This window comes from Gambusia affinis, linkage group LG06, assembly GCF_019740435.1.
Source record: "Gambusia affinis linkage group LG06, SWU_Gaff_1.0, whole genome shotgun sequence".
NCBI lineage: Eukaryota > Metazoa > Chordata > Actinopteri > Cyprinodontiformes > Poeciliidae > Gambusia > Gambusia affinis.
The window spans coordinates 30,150,534-30,174,024 of record NC_057873.1 but is presented as its reverse complement, the minus strand read 5'-3'; the positions used below and the strand labels follow the sequence as shown (position 1 = coordinate 30,174,024).

The 23,491-nt window shown below is 40.4% G+C and overlaps 1 protein-coding gene across 9 annotated transcripts in view; it reads right to left on the bottom strand.

Moving 5' to 3' along the window:
* bcas3 (BCAS3 microtubule associated cell migration factor) overlaps positions 1–23,491 on the bottom strand; it is a 305,494-nt gene that overhangs the window by 222,731 nt on the left and 59,272 nt on the right. For all 9 annotated transcript variants that reach the window (XR_006370795.1, XM_044118512.1, XM_044118513.1 and 6 more), the window contains exons 15-16: positions 18,953–19,286; positions 2,531–2,681 (exon numbers count right to left, since the gene is read on the bottom strand). Coding sequence is in view for 8 of the 9 variants with exons in the window: in XM_044118512.1 (XP_043974447.1) it covers positions 2,531–2,681; positions 18,953–19,286 (485 nt within the window). In the remaining variant the exon portion in view is untranslated. The remainder of the gene's footprint in view (positions 1–2,530; positions 2,682–18,952; positions 19,287–23,491) is intronic.

Genomic DNA, 23,491 nt, shown 5'->3' with positions numbered 1-23,491 from the left:
TCAGTGTGAAAGAAAACATGAGAAAATTAAAAAATATTTAATGGAGCAGAAAGCCATTCAGAAATGACCTAAAGTAAGAAAAGAAAGAACTGACACCTTTCCTTTCAGGATGTTCATGTTGTTGTTTTTAAATATTTACTGCTCTCTGAGGAAATTAAATATAATGAAAACAAATTGCTGTAAAAAAAAAAAAAATGAGCGTATGAGCTCTTGTAACATCAAGGAAAAAAGCAGAAAATGACAAAGGTGTTAAGTACTGAGCTTAGAATATTAGGAACAAACAAACCTCTACTTTATCAGTAGACAGCAATGCATCAGTACAAATTATATTGAACCACAATATTTCTGATTTATTTGAGAATGGTCTAAATTTAGGAATATTTTTTATGCCAACAAAGAGCTTGTTTTACCTACATTTGTTGAAAATTTAAATGAAGCGAAGAGACAATAGATACTAAATAACAACAACAAACCAAACCAATCAATCAAAAACAAAAATCCAAACTATTTTCCCTGGCAGTCAACCACAGTTGAAATAAGAAAAAATGTTGTACTTAATTGATCAGTTTTTAGGAAGTTGCTGAAACTGAAACTAATTTGAATTAAAGTATGTCTTGCTTTTTATTTCTATTACTGTATTTCAATTTGTATCATATTATTATCAAATGCAATTTCATTTCCTATTTAATCTTATATCCATTAGTGACGCAGTAAATATTGTGAAGGACTTTGGTCAGCTGAGATTGCTGTAATGGTGCAATTTGAATACACTTTGATCTGACTTAATATTTTATTTATTTTTTTTTAAATCCAGTAAGTTTACAACCAAGTCTGCAGTCTTAGCTATGGAAAACACCATCATGTGGACTTTAAAATATTTTCAATTTAGCAATATCGGAACGATACATAAATAAATCTGTAAAACTTTGTGTTTAAATCTAGGTGAAAATTAGTTTCTTTTTTTTTTTTAACATCCTAAATGAAACCCACCCCCTTTGTATGGCGTTAAAACAACTCGGGAAACCAAATACAAACCACCACTATCAGGATCCCATAAACATACAAAGCAGACACCACAGCACCTCAAACACAATAATTACTTTTACATAGCAAATAAATTTACAGGCTGGCTTAATGATTTAGAAAAAAGCCCTAATGCTGTTTATGGTGACCGCAGGATCAGGATTCTATTTTCATCCTCAAAGCTTACTTATCAAATATCACAGGAAAATAAATCCTCCACCATCTGCTGGGATCATTATAGCATTTCCCATTCAAACAGGGCATGAAAATGACATTTAAATGAAAAATATTAAAATCTGTCTATATTTGTAGAGCCACCTGTACTGTATGTAAATGTACTTAGCAAAGGCCTATACTTGCAGAAGGTCTTAAAGCTACATCATTTCAATGTATGGCAAAGATCCAGAAATGAACAAACGGCAGAGGAAGAGAAAGCCATCCAAACCAGTTTCAGTCAGAACATACAGACAGCATTTGTTATCAAAGTCAAATTTTACTCAGAATGATCTCAAGGATTGGTTCATTTTCTTACAGTCTGCATCTTGTTTTGTCTGTCTTCTAAATAGCCCAGAATGAGTTTCACATGTATGCTGTGCTTCATTAACTTATGCAAAAAAAAAAAAAGAAAAAAAAAAAGCGTGGAGAAAAAAAAGGTAGCCAGAGACGAAACAAATCAATGATCATGAGCTGATTGTGCAGGAGAAGCTCTGGAGAGCAGGACAACTGTGGACAAAGCAGTCTGTTTTTACTGGGAGGGAAGCATCACCTGCAGGCCGATGCTGGGATGGAAGTTCTGCTTTAGCATAAACAGCCTGTGCATCAAGAGGAGGCTCTTACTTAGCCATTAAACGCTTTAAAATCAAGCCCTGGAGACAATAATTTTTAAGGTATCAGTGTTTTATTACCCAGTAATGCATTAGGGCTGGCTAGTTGAATGCATCAATCGATGACTCCATATTTTCTTCAATATTCACATACAGAGTAAAAGCAGCGAAAAGTGAAAGATGTTTGTTCTGAGGAATCATCCAGTGCAATGCAGACTTTCTTTGATGCTGCTGGTCGAACACTTTGTTGACTGGGTTGTTTTCAGTCGTGATCATTCAGAATAAGATGAGAGAATTTTGTGAAAGCTCTACACACACTGAGTGTGTTTCACTTTTGATGGACAGGACAGGTTTGAGCAAATTATTCAAACTAATATTTTCAACAACAAACAACACTTTCCCATCTTTAAGGGCACAATAAAAGCTGGAGAATAACCTAACAAAAATGTTTTGATTTTAATTTGATAACATAGGGGTATCCAAAATGAATCCCAGTAAAATAATACAAAATATGAACAAAAACTGAACACCTAAATTACCATAACAACGCCAAACCAGAGCTGTAAGTGTTACCTGTAAGAAATGTACGTAAGTGAGGCAACAGTGGATGCTGGACCTGCTTCCTGTGGGGTATGCCGAGGTGTGTGTGCGTGTGTGTGTGTGTGTGTGTGTGTGGTGCCTACCCTGTGCGCTTGGTGATGGTGCCCAGAGTCATGGGCTGTTTGATCTGAGCCAGAGGCAGCACCACGGTGAGGCTGGGCAGCGGCGTGAGCCGAGGATTCCCCATGTTGTTGTTGGTGAAGTTGTTGTATGAATCCTGGTTGCTCAGCTTGGCTGCAAGACACACATGCAGAAAATTAGCCAAAACGATTCCAACTGGACGGCTGCTGAAGAATGTAGAGACAAAGATCTCAGAGAAATGTTTTGATTCATTTTAGAGGAGAAGGGAACAAATAAATAGAGGCAAACCTTTAATCCATTATTCATCCAGCAGTATGTTTTCAGTTCAGCTGCCTTTTCAGATGCTAATATTCAAATCTGATCACTTAGACTCAAGTTTAAAACGTCATCTGACATCACTTCTAACCACATCACCTCACCACACCACCAGAAAACCTTCTTTGAAATCAGCCCACCTTCCTCTACCTCGCCTGAATCCCGGTATATTTGTTTTCCCCACTTGCTCCCTCACAAACACACAACCCCAGGTTCAAGGCCTCCCATGGAACGACTGGAAATAACCAGCTCAAGATGCTATATTACAAAGACTCTGCTTGTAAGCCCGGCAGTCTCTTAATCAAGGCCAATCAACAGGCTCTCTGCACACTGGTGTAACCCACATGCATGCACATATGGGAAAACACATCACAAAGACAGATGATCCAGAGAATCACATCTCAACTCCCATATGCCGAAGAGCTGGAGTCAAACCTAATCAGGCCATGTCAAAGACCTAATGATCCTAACCAGCTCCATCACTGCAGCAGAGTGAGGCTGCTAGTCCACTTACTGTTTATTTCACTCTTTTACTGTCTGACTGCAGACATTCAGCAAGTCTTCACCTTACTGGGCAGAAGGAAACATGGAACACTTGATATCTGGCATAAAACAGCCACAGAGACAAAATCACTTTTAATTTAACACCAACTACAGTATAACTACATACTTTAATTGAAAGATTACTGTATCATGGAGAGTCAAAAAATGCATAATTTATATGCATTTTAAGGCTAGCCAGCCTCATATGCTAAGGCTGGCTAGCCTCAGCCTAGTCAAAAAATGCATCATCAAAAGAAGAGTTGTACTACAGCATAGGTTCATTTATTTAGAAATTGTCAAATATGAGGGTGGCCTGGTCCATGTTAATGCGATCTGGTTTGGAACCAGATGGTCCCGGTGATGTCCAGTTGTTTTTCAACAAACTCACAGAAACCGGTTTCTCTGACGTGTTCTAAATCAGAGCGGTCAGAAATGACTCGTCTCCACCGGCGGAGTGCACAGCTGAGCGGAGACACATGCAGAGTAAATCCAGGGTGATAAAGGGTCAGTTGAATAACATGAGGTGGCAACACCAAGAAGATCTGCCTGCAAAGTCAGTTCATTCAGCTAGTTAACCACCAGAGCATGGAGACATAACAGCACCGTTTATGAGCCTCAACAAGTGTTGTAGCAATTTCAAATGTAGCACTGATAGACAGGCAGCTTCGGTAGGAAAATCTGATGGTCAGAACGCCGGCAGCTCCTGGTGGATTTGTTCCTCCAGCTGGCGTGCTTTTGGTTTTCTCGCTGCTGCAGACGATAATATTTAATCCGTGGTTTGTATCTGTCACTATGAATTAATGTATAGCTCATTAGTTAAACAGACGTGAAATGTTTCATTCACAATAAAAAAAACAAAAAAGAAAAAGAAAAACTGCAGCAAAACGAGCTGTTCTAAAACACGTCTCAGACAGGGGGTAAAGGAAAGGTCTGTAGAGCTACAATAACCAGAAACTCAGACCAAAGAATTGCAGTTCTACTTCATATAGACCACAATTAAATGATTTACATGTGAAAAAGAAAAAATGTACAACCATGATACATCCACGTTAAGTCACTTTTGACAGAGGCATTTTTATAACTGAATAGAACTGTTACTATAAAATAACAATATGTACCTATGAAATACTCCTTGCAAATATTACAAATTGAATTATTTTGCCCTCTCTACAAAAATATTTTGTAGAAAGCAATATTTTAAAAACAGATCAGTAAGAGCAATAGTGCAGAACGAGAAAGAAGACATTGTTTTTACCCTGAACTCCCCTTCCCCCCCGAAAAAAGACAAAAAGGAAACAAACAGAAGTAGAGAACAATGCCTTAGGTCTACTATTTTTGTTGTGGTAAATGTAAGTTTGCACAACAAAAAACAATTACATATAAACTGACACATTAAACTGCAGCTGTATGGACATGCGGATTATATGACAAATATGTTTGTAATCCTGTGACAACAGTAAGAACAAAAAAAAGTGTATACTGCTGGCAGCCCAAGGAAAATTCCAAGTTCAAGTGCTTTCAAAAGAAATAAAGAGCAAACCAGCGGGCGCAGCACAATGAGCTCTCTGAATGTTTTCCTTGTTCCATTTGTTGCCTTAATAGATGAGTGACAGCCACGTAACATAAAGCAATGAAAAGCAGGAAGGGGGGACGTGAAGATAAAGAAAACAAGGCCCACATCAAACGCAACAATAAAGGTAAAGCAGCGGAGAGCCTCGTCATTATCTGGAAGGAGCGATCAAGAGGAGGCTGAATGTGAGCGGAAAGGGAGCGCTGAGTGTTTTGGTCCAGTCTTTTAGATCATTAACGTGTAGCTCTGAGTTTCATTAGTCCTGCCAAAGCCCTGCTTTGTGGTCCTCCATTGGTCTGTCTTTTAGACCTCCGGCAGCCAACAATGCTGCATGACCTTCGCAGGGAGAGAGAAGACCATTACACACAAACCTGTCCTTCATTCTCCCCAGTCGCCCCAACCCTCCAGGCCCCCACCACTCCTCTCCTGGCCGACCAACAGCGGCCTGTACCGGGGCAGCTCCTGAAAGCCCTTCACATTTCAAAAGTGCTACACCCCCAGAGCCTGGGCAGCCACCTTTTGTGTTGAAGGAAGGGGAGCAGATGAGGAAAAAAAAAATCATCTGCACAGGAAGCAGTCTGAAAAGCCATAATGGTGCTTGAGCTGAGAGAGGAGTGGAGCATGAGGATTTGGGGTGGGGGTGTCGATGAATTTTTGTCCAAAACAGACTTTCACTTTTGCCCCGTTGATGTGTTTGTTGTCAGCCCCCCCCCGCAGTCCGGACTGTGCCCTGGACTGTAGAACAGGTGTGGAGGAACTGAGACAGTGTGGCGCTGAGCGCTGCTGGCCAGACAGCCACAGCCAGCGTCACTGAAGGTCAAGAGGTCACGACCCTCCAGACAGTGAAGACATGTTGCAGATCACACAGTCAGAAGATGATACATGGACATTGCATGTATCTGTGCCTGTGCACAAGGGATAATACATCAACATTCTGCATGTCATTTGTGAAACTTTAATTTAACAGTGAGACAGAATTTAGAATGGATTCTGTTGGCACAAGGTAAATTATGCAGCAAAAAATGGATTTATTAAAATGCTTTTTACACATTTAAAAGGCTATTTAAAATGCGTAAACATAGATAAAATAACATAAATGACTTTCTGCCATGAGAAAAAAACTATAAACACATCAACAAAATTCTCTGGTGACCAATATACTGGCCAATTACTGGCCAAAACACTGACTGAAAATGACTCAAAGGGTTTAATTAGAAATTGAACACAATGAAAGACTTTTCAACAAATTCTAATCCAGTAATAAACTAGGTGCTTCTTGTTTACTAGAATGAACTCCAGAAACCAGTGACTGGAAACTAAAATCAAAAAATTATTTTCTTTTATCTTTAATTAAACAAATTTTCTTTCCAGACTTAATGAGTGGACAACTATGTGGGGAAACATTGTCCAATCAAACTCAATGCTGAAGCTGTTTCCTTAATAAAAATCTGCCTCCTTACCAACTAGCTACCTGAGAGTGACTCAAAGTCTCAAATGAAAGCCACCTGTGTGAGGAGCTGGCCACAGCGAGGTGAGGAAGATCACAGCCACGGCCAAGACAAAGGCAGAGAGTGAGAGGCCGACAGACAGCTCCAGACAGAGGCTGGGATTTGATCAATGACCAGGGCGTGATGCGCCCAGGCTCTGATACATGACATCTCCATGGAAAGAAGATCCATCAATGCAAATCCAGCTCCGTCACAGTCGTAGAGAAAAACTCTGACCCTGCCAAAAGAAAGTCGCATCAACACCTGACCCTCGCCTTTCTTTCTCAACTAATCCAGCTCTCCTCCATCCATCCCTCCCTGTTTCAACAGCATTTGCATTCTCATCTCACATTAAGCCTCTCTCTCTCTCCTTTGCGCCCTTTCCCTCTCCTCAGGCTCCCCATGTCACGCTATCTCATGTTTCTATCCCCTCTTTTAATACCCAATTTGCATCCAATACAGGCAGGCTGCTTCCACTGAGGAGCCGATGTGCGAAAGGACAAGCTGTGAAGCCTTCGCAAACACTGTGTCTTATTTGAATCGTTCTGCCTGAGAGCAGATTTCAGTTCAAGGAAAAAACAGGGCAGGCTGGAGTGGAGAGGACGGGGGTGTGAGGAGGCAGCAGGTTGGGCAGGTGACATGTTGACTGATGCTGCACGATTCAGGACATGCAGAGGATCCTGCAGCTGGGAGGCGGAGGTAAAGCGTGGGAAAGAAATCTAGAGTTCAGCGTCCAGGCTGGGGAATACTTTTATGGCTCCGTCTTCCTTCTTTGAAGATGACATTTTGAAGTTGTTGCTTTTATCTCTGCCCATTTTAAGGCCAAAAGCATAAAATGTATCACTTAATGCGAATCCCAGAAAAGCTAAATAAACAAATACTCAAAGAGATGAAACTTTGTGAGTTAGATGATACGGTGGGTGACATTTGGATCTGCAACTAAAACAAGTGATGTAGAAACGGTGACAAGTTGAGCAGATTTTCGTCAAGATAAAACTGCTTTTAAAAGTAAGTGAGTTTTCCAATGGAGCAGAATGGAAAACACAGAAGTTTTATGTGCATCAATCAGACCATTCCTGACAAAGAATAAAGAGACACACACCCACTGATGAAGGAAAGTAAAGTGGTTATCCTGTCCCAACCAAAACACAGGACACAGCAGATTACTAAAAGGCCATGTGAGTCTAACATATACACTACACTGTACAACCAATCATGTGAAAAGTGTAAAAAATGTCTGTCCAGAAATATTTGAGGATCAGTCAGAATGTTGCGCTTGACCTGATAAATCTGGAGGTGAAATTAAAATGTGCAAAAGGCCAAAAGCAGCAACTCCAACAGAATAAATACAGCAGTTCTGACCTAAAGGTTCTACATGAACTTTAATTGAAACATCCAAATAAATAAAGAAATACAAATAGTGAATAAAGCCTACAAATCTTCAGGTGTTAAAATGTGTCTACATGTTTGTGTTGATGCCGGCTGCACTGCTGTAGCTGTCTGTGTTCCTGCGAGACTTTAAGGTCATTCCTTCATTTAGGCAAATGAATGTGCAGGTGAGCTTTATGGAAATGTTGCTTTTTACATGGTTTTTGCATCAGTGTGAGGTACCTTGAAGTGCCAGGTCACTGATTTGACAAATTTGCAAGAAACACACACTTTGATGACTTATTCTAATGTTCCTGAACATTTGAAGACTTTCATATATTTCTAAGGCCACTGATTGATTGTTTTTAATTTACATATTTAAGGAGGCTGATAACATTTTGTCTTTTTTCATTTTTGAGTATTTTAAAATTTTATAAACATGTAAATTAACTCCATCTTAGATTTTCAGTTTGTTTTCAATTTCAGATTGTTTGAAGCCCAAAATGTCCATTTAAAAATATCACAAAATATAAAAGGTATAATCCAAACCATATCTTTATTCTACATAAATTTTATAGTTTTGGAGAGAATAGAAGTATTACGTTCATATGTGCAGGTGAAAAACTGCAGCTCCATCTGCAATTATTCAGAACATTTAACGCTTATCTCTTTAAAAGCAGAATGGAATAAAATATTGATTTTTTTTTTTTTTTTTTTACCAAGAATTCACAACGATCAGTGACTGTCTTTATAGGCTAGTGTTTGGATTAAAATCTCCTAGATTTATTTAATAACCCTGATAAACCTGTATTAAAAGTTCATTGTTAAATTATTTTATGTTTCTAATTTTTTTTTTCCCCCCCAAGAAAGCATTCTAACGTATGCAATGTTACATTTTATCCAGTATTTTGTTGTAAGAATTGTAAATAAGTATTTTTGCCTTAAAAAATCTTTTAGTAATATCCCATTTCTAAAACAATGGCCCGAGTCATTTTCTGCCAAAAGTAATTTTTTCTTCTCTTTTTTTGCCTAAAAAAACCTTTGGCAAAAAAACAAAAAACAAATGACAGATTATTTAAGGAACCTGACATTATTAATACTTTATTATTATATAAATGAATAAAGAGTATTTAAAAAAATTAAGACATTTTCATAGCATATATTTTTGTATTAGGCCTTGTGTCTGTTCATCCATCCATCCCTCCATCCATCCATTTTCTAACACCCTTGTCCCTAATGGGGTCGTGAGGGTTGCTGGGTTCTGTCTCCAGCTACATTCCGGGGTCACCCTGGACAGGTTGCCAGTCGTGTCTGTTCACAAACATTGAATTTTCTTCAAACAGGAATCATTAGATCTAACCTTCCAGATTTCAGTCTTCCAACTTTCCCAGACATCTCAAAGGTGGGAGGAAAAGAAAGCAGAGGGTGAGGAAGAAGGAACAGTGCAGCGGCAGCAGCAGAGGGGGTGAGGGGTGAAGGGTGAGGGGTGGGGCTTTCTGAGCAGGAGGAGAAAGCTGTTCTTCCATCCCAATTCCCCAAAGTACTGTTATTAAAACACTCACTTCCACATGAGGGGGAAAACGAGGGAGACAGAAAAACAGAAGAAGGAGAAGAAAGAGAAATGGACGGCAGGGCAGGCTAAAAAGAGTTGAACACAAAGAGTGTGTGGGGTGTGTGTGTGTAGAGGGGGGCGAGAGGGGGTAAGTACTGAAGGAGCGGGGATCCCCTACTGGACAAAGTGAAAACAAATTAAAAGCGTCTTTATAAAACACAGATGCTGCTGCTGAAAAAAAAAAAAAAAAAAAAAAACTTCCCTTGATTTAGTTTTTTGTCAGGGAGGAACAGGACTGGTGGTAAAGCCATCAGGACGTGCAGGACGTCCTCTTCTCTTCTCTTCTCTTCTCTTTTCTTTTCCCCCCGTCCTCGCCTCGCTCAGGTAATGCTCCACTGGAGGAATCTCTCTTCCCTTTTCCATTTTCACCCCTCTGCTTCTCTCTCCGTACAGCAGCTTTCCCTCATCTGCTATTTTCAGTCGCAGTGAAGAGTCGAGGTCAGGCTGGCCTGTGTGAAAATGGCTTCCTGCCCGCTCTCCTGCTCCCAAACCGCAAGCTAAAGGGTCGCTTTTACTAATGGCCCTATTTGGGAAAACCTTCAGAACGTTTTGTATTTTTATCAACATTTCTCATGTCAAAATAGTTGAAAAATACAAAGATAGAAATTCCCAGGAAATCACTTTTTTTTTCTGATTTTATCTCAAAACTAGGAAGCAAGATCTAGACGTTTCTTGTATAAAATGTGGTATATGAAAAACAAAGAAAAAAAAGACAGCAGGGCTGAGGGAGCGGCAGAACAGAAGCAAGAACATTTCACATCTAGGAACATTTTCCTAACAAACAACCTCTAGGTGTGAAGACATCAGGCAGGCAAAGAAAAAAACAGAGCGGGAACACACAAGCAGCCCCCTGAAATCAGATCCACAAGTTTACAGCATGTCAGTATTTACAAGGCTTCATCAGACAGTGCTGGGTCGCCAACAAGCTGAGCCCCGGAAAGGGGTGGGGGGGACAGCTCCATTGGATCAGATGACACCCACACTCCAGCCATATGTGTGTGTACAAGAGCACACACGTGTGCAAATATGTGCATCTCTGGTCCTATTTGGGTGGAGGAGTTAGTCCCTCACAACGAGGAACGGCGGGTTCCTGCGAGCGAGTGGAGGAGACGGTACAGGAGATGGTTGTGATGTGTGCGTGTGCGTGTGTGTGTGTGTGTGGGTGCAAGTGTAGATAAATTTACAGACAAATTAAAAATAAAAATACACACAAATCACACAGAGGCTCCATGTACAGAACATTTGTGTAGAGTTTCGTTTACATTTCCTTGGAAGACAAAAGGCAAAGTACATCGATATAATTCACTTAAATTAAAAGCAAAACACTTCCACCAAAAACAATTGTTTTAAAAAAATATATTTATGAATATATAACATCTATTGTTAAAAACAATTAGTTATGCAGTAAAATATGTCACTTTTTCACTTCAACCATCATTAGGAATACATTCTTCAGTAAACCTGATTAAAACCAGATCAGAGATCAGCGACATGAGCAGAACCTGACCTCACAGTCAGAGAGCCAGCCGCTAAATCCCACTCTGAAAGCCCACCCCCCCTTTAATAAGCCGGTGGTCCGATGGCGAACAGACAATAAGAAGGGTGGAGGGGAGATAAACCCGACGGTGCTGCTGCAGGGCCTGGTGGAGGCAGAAGGCATGCAGTCAAACACTCACACTGACTTATCACCTTTAACAACTCCTGCACAGTCAGCGAACTCCAGGCAGAAATCTATTCATGTGATCCATCAGGATTCTTCATCTTAAGATACACCTGAACCTTATTATATTATATTAAATTATATTATATTATATTATATTATATTATATTATATTATATTATATTATATTATATTATATTATATTATATTATATTATATTATATTATAATTTTTGGGTGTGACACATGCTCTGTGTTGAGCTGGTAAGAAAAGTGTTCTAAAAAACTCTGACAACAGTTTACTACAGTTTACTAGGAATTAAAATAAAAAAAGAAAGATTTCTGAGGTTTCAAAAATATGAAAATATGAGATCATACATGTAAACTCTGATGCAGATCACAATTCATTTATAGTAAAAATGTATCTTAATTCTTAGCCAACGAGAATATGGCTGCATCATATTTCCAAAATGTTTTAATGACAACATGAGTTTTTTTAAAGCCTATCCTGGATAATAATGTTTCATCTTTTCGTTGTATAAATGACATTTGGATTCCATTCAGGAGGTCTGAAAGCGATTTAGTTCACCGTGTAAAACAATGACCTGTATAGAAGAGAATAAAAATGGTGACAGTGCAGCAGCACAGAAAGCATCTAAAGCCTTTTGATTGTTTGATGAAGGAAGAACACGACTTTCCACAGGGCAGGCACCGAGCTGGAAGCCACAAGTGCCTTCTGTGTGCAACAGCAAGCAAGCTTTATTTCTTTATCTCTACCTTACAATTTTGCAAATCAAATAATGATGAGTGCAGCGGCGAGCAGCCGGTGATAAGAGGGTTTAGTGGTTGTGGGGATTGAGTTATTAGGGTTCGCATAAAAACGTCAGAGGTCTCTGGCGGAGCACGGCCGCCGGCCAAGATACATATTCCTCGTACTGTGTATTTTTGGTCGCTTTAAAAGCCTTAAAAGTACAGGGGAAGGCTAATTTTCAGGGTAAACAGCTTGTTCGATTGCTGTGTGGTTTTGCGCTGAGCTTTCCGTTTATTGACTCAAGCCGAGCTGGGCTCTGGCTCCTCTGCCGACCACAGCCTGCACAAGACTGCAGACCTCCGTCGGCAGCGCAGAGCACGAGCCGCTGACACTTCTCACCTCTTTGATAGTGCTCCACTGTACACTGAAATGTAGGAAGCCTCACTCTCAGGAGTGCACAGAATGACCATGGGATAAAAAAAATGCTTTTATGATTCAGCTGCTTCCGCTAAATAACGAGCACTCTGTTGGTTAATATATTTAAGATACAACAGGATTAAAATCTAATGCAGGGTTTTATATTCTATAAATTGTCTGTATTTTAAGAATACGTTCTAGAGAGAAGGGTGCAGGGGTTAAAATATATCACAAGGCTTTTAACAAAACATTTAAAAGCATGAAATTAATACATCTAGTAAAATAGTTCTGATTGCCAATCATGACATAGTTTCAGTTCTAAGTGGGGGTTGGGAAGGAAAACTAACAGAACAACACAGGAAAATGAAGCACTAAATACTACCCTGGTTATCCAAACAGAGTTCTGTTTTTAAGAATAGAAAACAATTGTGATCTCCGAGTTGAAGGAAGCAGCCACCTGTGAAACGTTCAGGCGCTGCAGAAATGAGCCCACTCATCCTCTGTTGTCACATTTGCATTCAGGCTAATCCCTTCCAGCAACAAGTCCAGTTTCACCAGTCCTGCTCTGTGTGATGATCAGCCGGGCTGCTCCACACTGCCTGCAACCCTGACCATACAGCGCCACACAGAGGCTTACTGCGGTACTAAAACTGAGCTCTGCCACAAAGAAGAATTCACTGACTTCAGCCACATATAATCAACAGTGTTAGAGTGACTTCTGTAGTTCAGTCCCAGCTCATTGTGTTAATCATTAATTTGTAGAATCTCTAGTAAACAGAAAGACAAAAATATCTCAGAATTATGAAAGATATTTAATTGCTCTAATCAAGTTGACATTTCAGGCTCAGAGATGCTGCTAGAGGTAAAACAGACAACTTTCCTCTGAGTCCGGTGACTGAGCGAAGGCAGACCTGCTCACCTGGACCACAATCTGCTCTGATTTAAACATGAACAGTGTAACTTACTCTGGAAAAGCCATCTACCACCTCTGTGTGTTTCAGGAGGAATTCTGAACGTTTTAGGTCGGATTTTTGCAACACACAGTCCCAGAGCAGGGTCAACAGGAGGCCGTGCACAAATGTGTCACACACCAGCAGTTATGAGGTAATGTTTCCTTGACTTCTGCTTCTGCAAAGCGTTGGTGTTTTTCACCACAGGACGATGACTGACGAAGGCTGGATGGGGGTGGGGGCGATAGGGAGAGACAGAGCGAGATAAAACACAAGTCCAAAGCTAAATAAGCAAGCTGTCCGCCTCTAATAGCAGAAAGGAAGTGTCCCTTTATCAACAAATGAATTAACAGTTTCCCGTCACACCTTGTTTTCAGCCTCCCCCTCTCTGGTTCTCCGTTTGAACCAGCGCCAGGGCCCAGATGGCCCAGTGATCAGACCACCACCACTTCAGCTCGCGAAGCAACCAAATCTGCTGCCATGACTTACAACCCAGTGTTGATGTCTTTCACTCCTGATGCTGCATGTGCAGGCAAAACCAGCAACCAGGGATGAAAAATAAAGATGATGGTTTCATTCTGGTCAAATCCTTTGACCAGAATGAAAATATTTCTCCTTACAGTAAGAGGATAAACTCAAGAGTTAGGACTTCCTGTTAAGTTGCTTTGGGAGTAGGCAGCTTATCAACAGGATTCTCACCATATAAAAACTTTGAGTAAAAAATAATTTGATTCAAAATATTTTATTTTTAAAAATATGTTGTTTCTACGACAAATAAATTGATTTAAATTAATACATTTATACCCTATATTTATGTAGAGTTTGATCACCTTCATAAAAGGTTTGCTACACAGATTTACAAAACACTGGGTGGAAATGTGGCTTCTATTTTGTCTATATAAGCTTTGAAAACAGCTTTACTTTAATAAGAGTAAACAGCTTTACTTTAATGTCATTTCATTATCATGAAATGATAATGAAAATATTTCAAAACAGCTGAACTGTAAGGAAACCCCAAATTATTTATCTGATCTAAACACCTGGTAGGTTTAGATTTACAAAATCTGACCAAGCTGTTTCTTGTATTCTGAAAATATGGAGGATTTAAAGATTAGGGTATTGGCGAGGAGACCTTCTAGCCTTAGAGCTCATCAACAGTGATTAATTATTAAAACACCTTCCGAAGCATGCAAAATGCTCAAGAAGGATGTAAATTATTATTGCTTCTTTTTCATTACAACATGAAACATTTTCATTTTATTTCAGTATGTTTATTAAAAGGATCTTTTAATAACCTTTTAAATAGATTAGTACTTGTTTCTTCAACGGTAATTGGAGAGGCAGTAGGAAGGAGATAGAAAGGTAAGACATCCAGCAAATGGCCCCAGGCTGGGAATCAACCCTCAGGCGGCTCCGTGGAGGACTACAGCCTCTACACCTGAGCCTCTCAGCGACTCGGTTCACCAGCTTTTGAGAGGAACCTGTCTGCTTCTCAGTCAGGAACCAACCTCTGGGTAGAATGAAGACAGTTTTCAATTGAAATATGATTCATTTGATCTAAACTGTATTTAGGACTTACTGTATTATACAATGCGCTAGCTAAATATGAAGTTCATCTGAATATGAAAGCAACAACAGCAGCTCCTGCTGCAACCTCAATAACCTCTGTCCTGCGCCACCGACCTGCACTCACTAATCTGGGCTCATATATGCTGGCTCCCAAACAAACCGAGCTTTACAACGTGGGACGCTCACATGATGGGTCATCACCTCAAAAAACAATACATCCATCACACAAAAGGAAGGCTTTAGGGGGAAAAAAAAACCACGGGGCCGAGAAACTGGATCCAGGGACACAAATAGCCCTTCCAGATTTTAACAGTGACAAGAAGACAGCCAATTGCAGCCTCTATTTTTAGGTCTGCCGCTTGCTCGGACTGGCAGCTTTGAGGAGGATGTGTACTTTTCTACAGTTCCTTCCCAAAAATCAACGCCGGCCTTGTTGGCGACAATCACAGCGCAGCTGTTGTGGCTAGGTGGCCCGGCCCCGGCCTGCCTCACCCTGCTGCTCTCTGCCAGGCTGGAGGAAAACCACCTCAGCTGCCCAGAATTTCACACCCGGCTCACAAAAACAGAGGGAAGGCGGAAACAACAGCAAAAGTGACTTTGTTTACATCTGGTGAAAAGTGGACGTATTATTGTGTTTTTATCAATACCACTGGCATTACTGACGGAGGAGACAGCAGGCATGTCATGAAACAGTGGCGATAAATCAACTTCAGATTACCGGAAACACACAACTGATAGAACTCTGTGACTCCAATCTCACTGAGAATGATGTACGGAATTCTGCAGATTTGAGCGTTGGTCAGATCGTGCACGAAAAGATATTTGATCTTCAAAAATTCACAACAACTGAAATGAAACAACTGAAACTGAAATGTAAACAATAAAATATTCCAGCTATGAAAATTTTGACTTTTCCTTGAAAGATGTTTCTGATTCACTCCTCTTGAACACCTCACCGTATAAATGATCAGTGCTGTAGACAGTTTATCTTCTTCAAACGTGTGCACACACACACACATTCAGTTTAGTGTCACTGTGAAGACTAATTGTTGACAGGTGGCCTTAATGCCTTCCTTTGAAACAAAAGTGTGATTTACGAGCAGGCTCCCCAAGACCCTGGCTTTCAGCGGTGCTACTACAAACTTATCTTTCCTTCCCTGTGCCTGCACCTCAACCCCCACCTATATACCCCATCTCTTGTTTTTCCTCAGTTACACCTCATTATTTTGCTTGTTCACTTTCACCTGGTGCCCCCCTCCACTTTGATGTTCCTGTGCCACTCAGTCGCTCATCGCAGCAAAACCAAGTCTCCAAAGAGATCCTTTAATGTTTGATGGTCTATTCCTCAGTTTGGAGGAATGTGAGCAGTTTGGTATGGAGGTTAAAGAGAGGTCTGAGTCATCACAAGAAAGACAAGAAGGAAGAGAGGAAGCTAGGACACAGTCTGTCAGTGGAAGTGAAGGGATGTGAATGTTTGATACATAAAGCTGTGAGGTCTGTGATAAGCAAATGAAAAAACATCAACCTGCATCCATTGTTCCAGACTTTGGTCCCAGTCAGAGAGGAGAAAACAGAGCGCAGGAGCAGCTTAATGCTAGGAGGTAAAAGTGAGAACCTCTTCGAAGAAAATATATTACATTAACTTTAAATGTACTACAACATAGTATATATAGACTGAAGACAATCATTTCACATTTGTGTAGTCAAATTCAAACTGGCAGGAAACCATGAAATAAACCAAAATTCCAGTTTATAGATCAGTAATTATACTCTTCACAAAAACTTGCAAGATAACTCTGAATGTTGTAATAAAATGCAAAATAAACAAAAACAGAAAATTTTCTTCTACTGCATATCCATGTACTATTCAGTGTGTGTACTATATTTGGTTGGGCCTCTTCTTGCATGAATTACTACATCAACGTGCTGTGGAGTGGAGATGATCAGCTTGTGGTTCTGCTGAGGTTCTGGAAGCCCAGGTTGCTTTGATATCTATCTTCTGGTCATCGGCCTTGTTAGGTCTAGTGCCTCATCTTCCACTTGACAATACTCCATGAACTCTCAAAAGACTTTAGGTCAAGCAGTTTATTGGTCAATCCAGTACAATAGCATCAAAACCAGTCTGTGACATGGCTCCCTCCAAATCATCACAGCCTATGGAAACTAGGCATTGGGCCTCCAATAACTTAGATTCTCTAACTTCCCACTCTTCCTTCAGATTCGGAACATTTATGTTTTAAATGAAATGTGAAATAAACTTTTATCTAAAGAGAGCACATAGGATCACTAAGCTAAAGTCTAGTACTGTGTCTCCTTAGCTCAGGTAAGGCACTAATTGTATCTCTTGTAAAGGAGAGGTTTAAACACAAGTCAATTTCCTGAGCACACAATGTGTGATGGCTATTGTAACATTAACTCCAACTGCAATACACTCCCTAGACACCCAAGGGTACAACACTCAAAGTGAGCTCAGAGAGTAAATATGCCCTTGCCCAGGAAAACGCTGTCAATGAAGATGCCAATGAACACCCATCTTGGCTAGAACAAAACCAGACATTAACTGGCTGAAGTGAGACTAGACCATGGAGAACAGAAACTTGTGAATCCCCCTCATGCCCCTGAATGGTCTTCACAGTCTTCTGAGCCTGGAGGCTGTGGATATCCCGGTTGCATTGTGTAACCTACTGTAACATAATCTTCCCATCTACTTAACTTTCCATTAATGTGCTCAGATGCAACACTCCATCAGCATCCAAGTTTTTAGTAATAACCAAAGTGGCTTCATTTCCCTGTTGAGTATCTGAGAAACCAAACTTTAGGTATCGATTGGCTGTAAGGAATAATCATAAAAATAACAGATATCAATGGATTCAAAATGTGTCCCTCTGTGTATAATGAAGCTACACAAAAATTTCATTTTTGTATTGATTTATTGAAATAAATATATGTACATATATTTTATGAGATTGAAATTTATTGTGATAGACCTGCATGGTTTTGCACTTTAGCATGTTGCTCTAAACACCTTAAGATATTTAATGAAATATGAATGTTGACAAAAAAAAAAGGAAATAACAAAAATGTGTTGTGGGTAAATGTTTTACTTTTTCAAATAATAGAATACTTCATTAAACATTAAAATTGTTTTGAAGTTGAATGGTAAGGCAAGCATATTTCTAAGGAATGGATGACAACAATATGTCTAAGGTTAATGTCACTCTGGGGGAACCTCCCCTGCCACCCTCACTTTCCCCAGAGCCACCAGTTTCACCTACAACTGAAGCAGTTGAAGAGGTTAAAAGATGATTTATACTGTAAGCTAAAACCAGCTTCATAAAATCAGGTTACAAAATAAGATATAAAATTTATTCTGTTGTGTAAACTTATTCACATGTCAGTTAGCAGTCATTCAGTTCTTTGAAGTGTTTACCAAGTTCCCAGCATGACCCCGGCCACAGCAAAGCTATCAAAGCTCAGGGTTATTCCTGGAAGCCAATCACTGATGAGAACTGTGATATTTTACACTGAGTAACACCTCTGGGTAAAGCAGTGCAGCTGGCACAAGGTATGTGTGTATCAGTGTGTATCTGCTGTGACTTGGTACACAGAGACAGTGTGAGCAGCCTGCAATGGTGTTTGACAAACAAGGGAGACAAGGTCCAGAAAGGAAGGGCAGAGTCCCAGGAAAAGAGCTACTGTCATGATCAGTAACTGGAAAGACACACACACACACACACACACCTGCCCACGCCCGCACACACACGCATTTGTATTTCTACCCATATTAGAACATTGTATCGACTTTCATACATTTTAGTAACTGCATTTATTCCCAACTTGAACATCTTCCCCAAACCTAATCCTTGCTAGTTTATTCCTAACTAAAACCTCATTCACACCGCACCTCCAAGTCTAAACCCTAACTCTATACAGGCGGGTCCAATGTAGTAGCGCCGGGTTTTGGTCTCAAGAAGGTTAGTAAATATCACAGAAATGGTCCTAAATAGGGCAGCTGACATTTGACATTCATGTGAAAGGGCCAATTCACTCAGGCTTTTCTTGAGTCCAACTCAGTATGTACCTGAATAGATTGTTGAAGTTTCAATGGTTTGGTGCTGTAAACAGAAGAAGCGTTGCCCACACATTTACCCCACCCCCACCCCCACCCCTCTCCGCTCCTTACCATGCAGTGGAGACCCTGAGGGGCTGCTGGACATCCCAGGTATGGGACTGCAGCGGCCGCCCATGCCGCCTCCTCCACCCAGAATGCAGCTGCTTCCTCCCATGCCTCCGGCTCCTCCTCCACCAACAGCAGCCGCCCTGTTCAACTCTTGCTCGATCTCCTCCAGGCCGGCGCTTTTTTGGAAGCGCGACATCCGGTTCACCACCCGTGGGGACATGTGGGTGCGGGCACAGGGTGCGCCACCATAAGGGTTGATTGGAAACACATGGCTGGTCCCTCGAAGGGTGCTGATGGCTACCCAGCGACTGTCCTGACTAAAGCACATGTCTTGAACCTGAGCAGACAGACCCAGTGCAGGAACAGGACAGAAAGAATGAAAGGGCAGAGAGAAGAAACAACAGACTGAAGTCAAGAGACAATGACTGCAAAATATAAAACTTTGTAGCTTCAAAAAAGAAAAAAAGAAACTATGCTACTTTGACAAAAAGAATGCAGTTAAATTTTTGCAAAAATTCATCTTGACAGACTCACTTCCTGTTACGATCAGACTTTTCTCCATTTATTCCGAAATGTTCTTTAGCTACATTTATTCCAGTTATTCAGGTTCTAACTTCTACAGTGTATGTAACTTCAACAAACCAAATGTTTCTGTTTTGTATACATATTTGTTAAAAATCAGTCCTGATGGTTTATTATGAGACAGATGATCTGTGACAAAAATACAGCTGTTCTGTCTTTTCCCTGTGGTCCTGATGCCATCTGCAGAAATACATAATTTCCAATCAGATACAATCAATCAGAGCCTGGAGAAGGGTCTTAGTGCTGCCAATCATGCTCCTGTACGTAGTGCTCAATGTGTTAATGGTGGAGCAATAACTTATTGTTCCAGGAAAACTGCTTATGGGCTGTCAGCTGACCAGAGCCTGAGCATTCACAACAAGATCCAGTGTGGGCAAGGAGCTGTAGCATAGCAGAGGGGAAGGGTGTGAGAATCACATACACAAGGTCAACTCTGAAATAATTTAGTTTTAGTTTGAAAATAAGAAGAAAATCCTGTGTGAGAAGTAATTATATTCTCACACAGTGTGACATCACCTCTGTTCCTAATATAAATGATTGATGATGGCTAAAGCAGGAAGGACAGAATTCGGTTTGTTGCATCACCAGTTGCATCACCAGTTCTCAAAATCATTTCTATTGGGTCAATAACAACAAACCAAAAGCTATTGGTTTGTAGTTATAGCAAGACATTTTCAGAGCATAATGAAGACCCATAACAAAGAAAACAGTTTAAAAGAAGAACTTAAGACAGACTTTTTTTCATTGCTGATGTAAAACAGTGATGAGCTCTAATCAGTTTATGCTGAAGTCCTGTTTAAAGCAGTGAGTTTACATCAGGGCTTAACCTCTCAGACTGAAGATAATCAGGAAATGTGGCCCAGTTCCAACATTGTGTGAGAGCAAAAAGACTAACGACAGGATGTGTTTGGGCACGTGCTAATTGAATTGTTGAGTAACAGATATTGACGTGTTTTTAAAGCACAATGTAATTTTTAAGGGAGGAAACCGTGAACAAACGGGCATCTGATTTTTCACAAGTTGTTATGTACAAAACAATATTAGTAAGCTACCATGCCCTTTATATAGTGAGCATGCATGCTTTGCTAAGCAGACATGTTCGCATGCATGTGTTTAAAAGCCTCTCTGCCATTTTCGTCACCACAGAAGTATGCAGAGCAGAGGTAAACAGCCTGAAACTCCAGCAAACATTAATGTGACCGGGCTGAAATGTTTACCGCACAGACAAACACATCTGCCAGAGGTGCATGACAGAATGGAACAGGGTGAGAGGATTAGGCAATGACGATTTTCTAAAGGTGACAATCTGATTTGAGGCTGTTTGGTGGTAAAATAAATGACTAAGACAAAAACAAAAGCTGTAATGGCGCCCTTTGTTAGGCCTCCTCTTTAAACACTCAAGAGCAGACACTTGACAAGATAGGATCTCATGGAGCATGTTAAACATGCAGGAAACCAGACAGATAGGCTGCAAGAGACAATACAAGCCAAGGGAAGAGTAAATGAGAAAAGACCAAGAGCTAAAGACTTAGGTGACAGACTGATTAGTGGTTTTCACTCAATCTACATTTATCAATCAGCGTACCACAGGGATAAAATTCATGCAAAAAGTTCATGAGAAAGTTTTTATGAGGAATGTCCAACTGCTGAGAGCGAGTCATAGAGACAGCTCTGTACCTGGTGGCCTTTTAATCTTCTGCCAGGTCCTACAGGGTAATTGGCCCCAGCAATGACAGTTAATGGGGCATCCTTTGCATACCAGACAGATACTTTACTTCACAGAGACGAATGAAAGAGGAGGCCTCACCTATGCTGTCCCCATTAGGGACGACTCAGACATAATAAAGAGCTACTTTGTGTGTGTCATAATTGACCATAACAGACCTGTCTAAGCTTCAGCTATAAATAGGTGACTAAATTTCTACCGTCAAATGCATTCTGATCGAGTAGAATACCTGAAAGGTGGCTGTGATTCCATATTGAAACCATAGAAGTCAAAGAGTTGGTGAATGTTATCTTTCATAGATGGAATCCAACAGTTTCTAAGTCATATGATGCAGAGGTGTTGATTGGTACATTCCTAAGATGCTGGAAAGGTCTCCCTCCAGTCCTTTACATAGCCCACTCGATGACATCCGTGACAGACAGAAGGATGTCAATATGACATGACTAATGCTCTTGCCTATCCTATGCAAAATCAGTGACACTTGTTAGCGAGACTATGAGTCCCTGTTCACCCGAAAGAAACCTTATCAGGAATGCTGGGAATGTGGCAAAGATGAACAGAGAATTACGGCCAATGAGTTAAAAATAAACAAATGACTAACAAAGACAAATATGGTCACCAAACTACAGGAAGTTCAACTCAAGGTTCAAGACTTTGAATCCTACAAAACTCAGAAAGTTATCTTTACCTAATTGTTTTAAATGTAATATGTAACACTCTGACAAGTGAAACATAAAAACTGGAAGAACTGGGTTGAATTTAGTATTCAACTCAGTTATTCAACCCAGTACTTGTGCACTCACTAACAAAATACTACAAAGCCAAAAGAAGGAATGTTCTTATTTAGTCCACATGCAGACCAATAACAGGGTGATGCATAATGGATGGATTTGCAAAAAGCTGGGACATATAAGATGTGTGCCAGAGGCATAAATAGAAATAAAATGAGTCAAAGACACTGAGTGAGGTTCACAGAAACAAAAAGTAGTGCAACTATATTTCATGTCACAAGATCTCACACAATGTTAAAATACCACAAAATTTCTTGTCCAAGCAAAGTTTGTCTTTCAAGTGGCATGTACCTTTATCTGATGAAATAAAAATAAGGCATCATCACCCAGTTGGAGACAGATGCTTAAGCTAGACTCTTATTTTAGAGAAAATAAGCAGCTCTTGAGTTGTTGCCCTCTAGTTTTGACCATGGCAGGCCGACAATACTCCATTACTAAAGCCTAATCCCCTCAAAAATGAACAAAGTGGCAACATTATTGGTCTTCATTAAAAAGAATCAGTGTCAGAAAGATAACAAAGTTAATAATGATTTATTATATACCTTTATGAATGTTATGTCTCCATCAGTACTACTACTGTAGTAATAAATTGAACTTTATATTGGTGACACCTTCAGTGCGCATGCAGACATCTGTTCATATCAAACTAACCGGCATGTCAGGTATTTGGCCTAAATCTGGGAGAAGCAGTTACATAAAAGACACCCAAGACATTGTGTCATTGCATCAATGTGTTTTGAAGAATAATGAATGCAGTACATGTTTAGCAGATGAACAAATATGGCTGATGATGAGATGTGCCTTCATTTAAACCACAGGTGTCAAACTTCAGTCCTCGTGGGTCGCTGTCCTGCAGTTTTTAGATGTGCCACAAGTACAAAACACTGGAATGAAATGGTTTATTTGCCTCCTCCTTGTGTAGATCAGTTCTCCAGAGCCTTAATGATCTAATTATTCTATTCAGGTGGTGCAGCAGAGGCACATCTAAAAGTTGCAGGACAGCAGCCCTCGAGGACTTGAGTTTGAGACCCCTGGTTTACAGGAAGCAGATTTCAATTTTATTGGTACCTATGATTTTGTATACATGCTAGAGAACTGCTGCCATTTTTGAATGCAGAATAGTGAGGTATAGAAATATAGCTTTAAAAAGGTGAACATGCATTCCTGGTAGCAATGTACTTCTGACTTTAGTCATGCTACTAAAATCCCAACTGATGTTGCAGGACTGTGATATCTAGAGTAAAGGAGCTGAGCCTTAACCTCCAGGATGAGGGCTCTCTGGTTGGCCCCCATCGCCCGTCCACACTCCTCTTCGCCCCGGCCTCTTTACAGTTGTTATCAGCAGCAGGTCTGTTTACCTGGCCTCGGGTCACTGGCGGCCGGCCGCATGTTTGGTTGCTGGAGACAGATAAGGCGTCTCTCCACCCACCTAACTGAAGACTT